Genomic DNA, 7,500 nt, shown 5'->3' with positions numbered 1-7,500 from the left:
TATATATATATATATATATATATCTCACCAGACACTTTATTAGGTAAACCTTGCTAGTAACGGGTCGGACTCCTTTTGCCTTCAGCATTGCCTTAAATCTTCATGGCACAGATTCAGCAAGGTTTTGGAAACATTCCTCAGAGATTTTGCTCAATATTGTCATGATATCATCACACAAATCTGCATGATGCAAATCTCCCATTCCAGCACATCCCAAAGCTGCTCTATTGGATTGAGATCTGGTGACTGTGGAGGACATTTGAGTTTAGTGACTGTCATGTTCAAGAAACCAATTTGAGATGATTTGAGCTTAGTGACATGACGCATTATCCTGCTGGAAGTAGATCAGAAGATGGTCCAGTGTGGTCATAAAGGGTCTGCAACAATACTCAGGTCGGCTGTGGCGTTAAAACGATGCTCAGTTGGTACTAATAGTGTCCCAAAGAAAATGTTTGTGGCAAGAGATGGTTGTGCATGAAAATCCCAGTAGATCAGCTGTTTCTGAAATACTCAGACCAGCCCGTCTTGACACAAACAACCATGACATGCTCAAAATCACCTTTCTTCAGCAGATGCATTGTTGGCGTGTTGCTATTTTGAGGCAACTGAAAATGACTGCTCCATTGACCAACAAAAACCTGCTTTAAAGGGTTAGTTCACCCAAAAATGAAAATAATGTCATTAATTACTCACCCTCATGTCGTTCCACACCCGTTCCACAGACCTTCGTTCATCTTCAGAACACAAATTAAGATATTTTTGATGAAATCCGATGGCTCAGTGAGGCCTGCATAGCCAGCAATGACATTTCCTCTCTCAAGATCCATTAATGTACTAAAAACATATTTAAATCAGTTCATGTGAGTACAGTGGTTCAATATTAATATTATAAAGCCAAAAAAACAAAATAACGACCTATATAGTGATTCATAACGCTCCGAAACTTCCTGAAGCAGTGTTTTGAAATTTTTTTCTCCCAAATATCAGCACGATTGCATATGCGATATTGATTTTATACAACAATTAAATGACTTGTTTTGCTCTGTTTCACCGACAAAAATGGTTCCTAACAAAGCCACAGCGGTGTTTCATTATTGAATGAATCAGTCCATTTGAATTAATTGGTTGAATGAATGATTCAATGACTCACTCTTTAAGAAAGTCAAATGCTTTGTTCCTGAAATGATCAGCCGTTTGAACGAATTGAGCTGTCAACAGCAGTCCTAAACCTGCCAGGATACCAGCACAATAACACACTCAGCAAAATATAATTTAATCATCGTTATCGACAAAATCCCAGAAAATATCGAGATATAATTTTTTGTCAATATCGCAAACATGATCAGTTAAAACTGGTAAACTATGTAAAGAGTTGCTTTGGCTTTTTTTATTTCTAGAAGTTCAGGATGTATTTGGATTCTGTACGGTGTGTTTGTGCTGTTTTCGAGTGCTTTCAGCTGCTGGAATCAGATTGTATTGTATTGTTGAGCGGTTCTGGTCTACTGTGACATAAACCCAGCAGTGACCTGGAAACATTTCACACGTTACACACACACACAGCATTCCAGAGCAGTTTTCCATAGTCACATGTGTAGTGAGATTACAGCCATCTGACAGGAGAACGAGGCCATAGACATGTTCACATGTGGGATCTCATGTTACGGCTGATTTCAAGGTTTGAGTTTAACTCGATGTACAGCATCTGTGAAGCTTGTTTCTGCCACTGAATAAAAAATAAAAAAGGTAATTGCGACTTTTTATCTCAGAATTCTGACTTTTTTCCTCAGAATTCTGACTTTTTTCCTCAGAATTGCGAGATATAAAGTCACAACTGCAAGATATAAACTCGCAATTCTGACTTGCAATTCTGATTATCTTAGAATTTTGTGTGATATAAACATGCAATTTGCGAGTTATAAAGTCCAAATCTGAGGAAAAAAACTTACTTTTTTTCACAATTGCGACTATATATCACACAGTTCTGACTTTATAACTTATAATTCTGATTTTATAACTCACAATTGTGTTTATATCACACAATTCTGACTTTATATCTCACAGCTGTGACTATATATCACACAATTCTGACTTTATATCTCACAATTCTGACTTTATATCTCACAGCTGTGACTATATATCACACAATTCTGACTTTATAACTCACAATTGTGTTTATATCTCACAATTCTGACTTTATATCACTCAATTCTGACCTTTTTTCTTAGAATTGCATGACATAAAGTCAGAATTGAGTGATATTATGTCAGAATTGCGATTAAAAATTCGCAGTTACTATTTTTTATTTTTTATTCAGTGGCGGAAACAAGCTTCCAAAGTAATATGCTGTTGATTACCATAGAAAATTATATTGTTTCTCTTCAAATGCACTGGAATAAACATTTAAAAAATATATATAACAACACCTAAATATTATATTTTGATTTGACACTAGTGTGATCAGCTCCTTGTAAATGCATAAGTTTTGTTTCGTTTCAGTGAATCATATCAAAAATTATTCAACGATTATTTTGCGGCATCATTCAAAATTGTTTATTTCCTGCGTAGCATTTTTATAGCCTATATTATTATTATTATTTTTAAAAAATATTAAATACGGCTATTTTTACCTATGTATTATTATAAAAGTTCATGTTTATGAAAAATTATTAAATATTATTCTTCCTTGTGTTCATTTAATGATAAACATGTCTTCAATATTTTAATGACTTTTACTGTTTTAGTTTTAGTATTAAACATTTTGATCTACTTGATAGAGTGACAGTTTAGTTGAAATTGCCGAGCAAATACATAAATATTCAGATATAAGTACTATAAATATTGAGTGTCCAAATATTGTGTTCATTATATTCCAAAACAGATTTATTTTTGAGACATTTTCAATGTGCTCTCACAACTTTGGACCCCACTGTATATTAAATACTGTCAAAAGGCTCAAAAATATCCAGATAAATTGTTCAGATATTTCATCCTGCCATGATGGGTCAGATGTGAGGTTGCCTGTGGCGCTTCTGTCTAATGGAAAGCCGTCAAATCGCTGCTATTGTGCTTTCTTCATCACTCAAGCCTTTTATACAGCTATTGCTGTAAGTGTGTGTGTGTGTGTGTGGGTGTGTGTGTGTGTGTGTCCTGCCGAGAGGCTGCAATTAAGTGCAGTGAGTGGTTGTCTCCTCTCCGAGGCCGAGGGCTCGTCACCATATCTCTGGTCCCCTCCGCTCATCAGCGTCTCTCCCTCCACTCACAATCACTTGCTCTTCTGCCTGTCTCTCCCTCAGAATCAGTTTTCCTGTCTGTCTGCTGCTTGTGTCTGTCTCTCCGAGCTCCTCGTGACGTCCGCTCCACCTGAGAGTCGCTCACTATGGCTCGAGGCCCTCGAGCAGATCAAACATCATGTATTAATAGAGCCGTAATGTCGCCGTTTGCTTCATCGAGAAACATTAAAGGAATTATTCATCTGTCATCGGCCTTTAATGTAACGCCAGAATCCTGAAACACGTTCCTCCGGCGGGAAACACCACATCTAATTAAAACAGCGACTTTACAAGATTCTGTCATTATTTACTCACTCCAAAGCCTGTATCTCTTAATGTCTTCTGTGAACTTAAATCTTTGGGGTCAGTAAGTTAAATAAATAAATGCTTTAGTTCAGCAAGGACGCATTAAATTGATCTAAAGTGACATTTATAATGTTACAAAGGTTTCATTTCAAATAAATGCTGTACTTTTGAACTTTCTATTCATCAAAGAATCCTGATAAAAGTCTGTGAAGTTTCAGCTCAAAATACCCCACAGATCATTTATTATAGCTTGTCAAATTTGCCCCAATTTTGGTGTGAGCAAAAACATGCTGTTTTTGTGTGTGTGTCCCTTTAAATGCAAATGAGCTGCTGCTCCCGCCCCCTTTCCAGAAGAGGGCGGAGCTTTAACAGCTCAACAACAACAAAGCTGGAGAATCTCACGCAGCCAAAATGAGGATTGTCAGTAACGGTGTTCAGCCTTAAGGTACGTTTACACCAGACGCGATTAAAACGTTAAACGTGAGTGATTTACATGTTAAGTCAATGCAAAGACACGAATAGACATCCTGTGGTGCGAATTGAGCGTTTCGAACGTTTGACGCACGTAACGTGATTCGTGAGAATCGTGCAACTTGAAAAATCTGAACTTTGGCGAATATTCGCGCCGCAGTAACCAATCAGGAGCTTGCTTTAGCAGTGACGTGATTACGACGTAGCGAGCGGAGGCAGAAATCCGAAACAACAATGGAGGACAAAATCATCGTCGCTGTACGATACATCTTTGTACTTTTATAGAAACAGGAATAAAAAGGATCTTGCTTGGAAGAAAGTAAGTGAGGAGTTCGGACCATCTGGTAAGTTGTAAAAAAACGCTCTTTACTCAATTTGAGCTATATATATATATATATATATATATATATATACATATTGAGACTACAAGCTAGCTAAAGCCGGCAATTGAGCTTATTCGACGTATTTTACAACTACTTTCCCGCTGATGAGTTGATATGTTTATTAAGAGGAAGTGTGCGGAAACGTATACAAAAACCCCTCTCATGACGCGAATTCGTGTCTGAAGTGAATTTCATGCGCCAAAGAAGCGAGTAAATTCAAAATGTTCAAGCGTCCAACTACGTGCGAATAGCACGATTTATTCGCGCAGGTCACGTCTGGTGTGAACGCCCCATTACATTGTTCAAACCAGAGTCGACACTGATGGAGAGAACTTTTAGAATGAAACTGGACGTTTCTGGATATATATATATATATATATACTAGTGCTGTCAATCGATTAAAAATTTTAATCTAATTAATTACATACTAATCTAAATTAATCGCATACATAATTTTTGCTGTGAAAGTATTAAATATTTCAATTCAAATGAATCAATGCAGGGTTTTTTCTGGGTCAAAAATGGTCTTCGGTGGACACAAACAGTAAAAAGTGTCCTACCCACGTGATCTGCGAGCCCGATACTGACAATAAAGTACCCGTCACTCTCACTGTAATTCTTTCTTGCCCTCTTTGCAAAAAAAAAAAAAAAAAAAAAAAGTGATTTTATAGCTTTGTAAGAGAAGATGCTTTTTTTGCTAAACCTGAAAAGTATTAAAAAGTAGCATTTAGAAGTTATATTAACTAATAATATAATTTTCTACCATATACAATTGAATGCACCTAGCTAACAACAACTTGCTTTGTTCTGGTTTCACCTCACTCCAGTCTAAACTAACTGATTTTATAGGTAGGCCTAATTTACTACACATTGTCATTTAAATAATACTGAAAATATTGTGGATTATTAAGGCTAATTTTACTAACCACTCTTGCTAAATGGGGTAAGCACACTTATGTTCTCACTTCAGAGTTGTTCGAGTAAATGATTCATTATAGACCGTGTGGACAGATCAGTTGTTGTCATGATTCATTAAAATGAATCTGTTCAAATGAGTCATTAGGGTGCGAATTGGACATTAGCGGACGTTGACGCGTTGCGTGCGAATCGCGACTGTTATTAGGACATATTAGGACAGATATATTTATATATATATATATATATTTCTGGTATTCTGTTGCAAAAACAAAATGGCAATGCCATGGGTGGAAATGTGCAGAATAAGGGGCGGTAATATTATAAGATCCCCTTCCTACGTCACAAGGGTAGCAAAATCTGAGCGGCTCGTTTTTTCACATGCATGCAGAGAAAGTCCTACAAAAAAAAAGTCACTGGGTTGTCCTTATTCACGTTTTCTGGGTTGGTAGATGCACCGGGGACTCGGTTATAGCACTTAAACATGGAAAAAGATGATATGTCCCTTTTAACCAAACATATCAGGAGATGTTGATGCGGCTGCACTTTATTTTTCAGTATGTGTACTAACAGTGTACTTAATGGTAACATACAGGGGATAAGGCTTGGTTTAGGGTTAATACCTGCTTATTAAGTCAAGTCAAGTCAAATTTATTTATATAGCGCTTTTACAATTGGTAATTTTGGCTTATTACTGGCTTACAACTGGCTTATTACCCAGTTATTGTAATTACTGTAATAAGTACATGGGGAACAGGACTGTAAAATACATGGTGCTTTACTAATTCTGCCTGTGGTGAATGCTGGGAGTGTTTTACTGATGTGGTGTGTTTGATTAAGGTGTGTGTATTTCAATAGTGATATTAGAGTGACGTGTGTGAATATGAAGCAGGTTATTTCAGAAACACACACACACACACACACAGAGCGATGACTGATTTCTGCTTTCATGTAAATCAGTCGTGTTTCACTGGCAGGTCTCAGATGTGGCGTCTGTGGTAATTTCCTGCCGTTCGCTCTGTTTCTGTTTCCACACGCAGACGTGAGCGTGTTCGAGCGCTTGGAAAGGCCTTTAGCTTGATTTATGACGCTTCAGGGTGAAACGACCAGCAGGAGCTCATGGGGTTATTGATTAGCTGCTGTGTGTGTGTGTGTGTGTGTGTGTGTGTGTGTGTGTGTGTGTGTGTGTGTGTGTTTTAAAACACCCTCATGTCATTTACTTGAGAAGCAAAATGACTTAATATATTAAGTCTTGTTTACTGAAAAAAAAACATTAAAAATGAAGTCAGTTTCTGGTTAAAACAAATAATCTTGTTTTCCCTTTGAAGTTTATTTTTCTGACCCCAATTAATTTTTTTTCTTGTTTTAATCATGAACTCACTTAATTTTGATGATTTTTTTTTTTTTTTTTTTCAGAAAACAAGACTTAAATATCCTAAATCATTTTGCTTTTCAAGTTTTTTTTTTTTTAATTTTTGTATATTTGTAATGGAAAACAAGACAAGATTACTAAAGAAAATCTCTTTTTTTGCATTGTTTACAATAATGCATCAACTAACATTAACAATGAGCAATATATTTATACAGTATCTATTAATATTTGTTAATGTTAGTTAATTGTTAGCTCATGTTAACTCGGATCTAATAAATAATATTAACAGATACATTTTTTGATAATTTAATTATGTATACAATATATTAGTAAATGTTGGAATGAACATTCATGTTAACTAATGTAGTTAACTAATGTTAACCAATGGACACTTATTGCAGTGTTACCAAATTAAATCATTAATCTGAAGCTACAAAATGGACAGGAAAAATAGAGAAGAGACAGTGAGTGTGATGAATGCAGTGTTTTGCTCTCAGCGTTGTTGTGCAACAAGCTCATATATTTCAGTTTGTCCCAGTGAGACTGATAAACTGTGTGTGTGTGTGTGTGTGTGTGTGTGTGTGTGTGTGTGTGTGTGTGTGTGTGTGTGTGTGTGTGTGTGTGTGTGTGTGTGTGTGTGTGTGTGTGTGTGTGTGTGTGTCTTCAGGTAAACCCTACGTTATGGGGACAAAAAGATGGCAATATCTGGAATTCTTGTCCTTGTGGGGAGATTTTGTCAGCTTATAAATCATACAAAACAACTTGTAAATCATAGTAAGTGATG

At 36.3% G+C, this 7,500-nt stretch overlaps 1 protein-coding gene across 2 annotated transcripts in view; it reads left to right on the top strand.

Moving 5' to 3' along the window:
• The window catches only part of si:dkey-178e17.1 (tricarboxylate transport protein B, mitochondrial), a 30,719-nt gene that overhangs the window by 1,624 nt on the left and 21,595 nt on the right, over positions 1–7,500 (top strand). The window contains exon 1 of one of the 2 annotated variants that reach the window (XM_048210725.1): positions 7,395–7,490. The exons of the other annotated variant lie outside the window; for it this stretch is intronic. Coding sequence (XP_048066682.1) covers positions 7,412–7,490 — 79 coding nt within the window. The 5' untranslated portion in view covers positions 7,395–7,411. Of the gene's footprint in view, positions 1–7,394; positions 7,491–7,500 lie in introns of those variants that run through there. 2 annotated transcript variants of the gene reach the window in all.

This window comes from Megalobrama amblycephala, linkage group LG12 (assembly GCF_018812025.1).
Source record: "Megalobrama amblycephala isolate DHTTF-2021 linkage group LG12, ASM1881202v1, whole genome shotgun sequence".
In the NCBI taxonomy this organism is placed as follows: domain Eukaryota; kingdom Metazoa; phylum Chordata; class Actinopteri; order Cypriniformes; family Xenocyprididae; genus Megalobrama; species Megalobrama amblycephala.
Note: the sequence above shows the minus strand (reverse complement) of the source record. Positions and strands in the feature narration are given on the sequence as shown.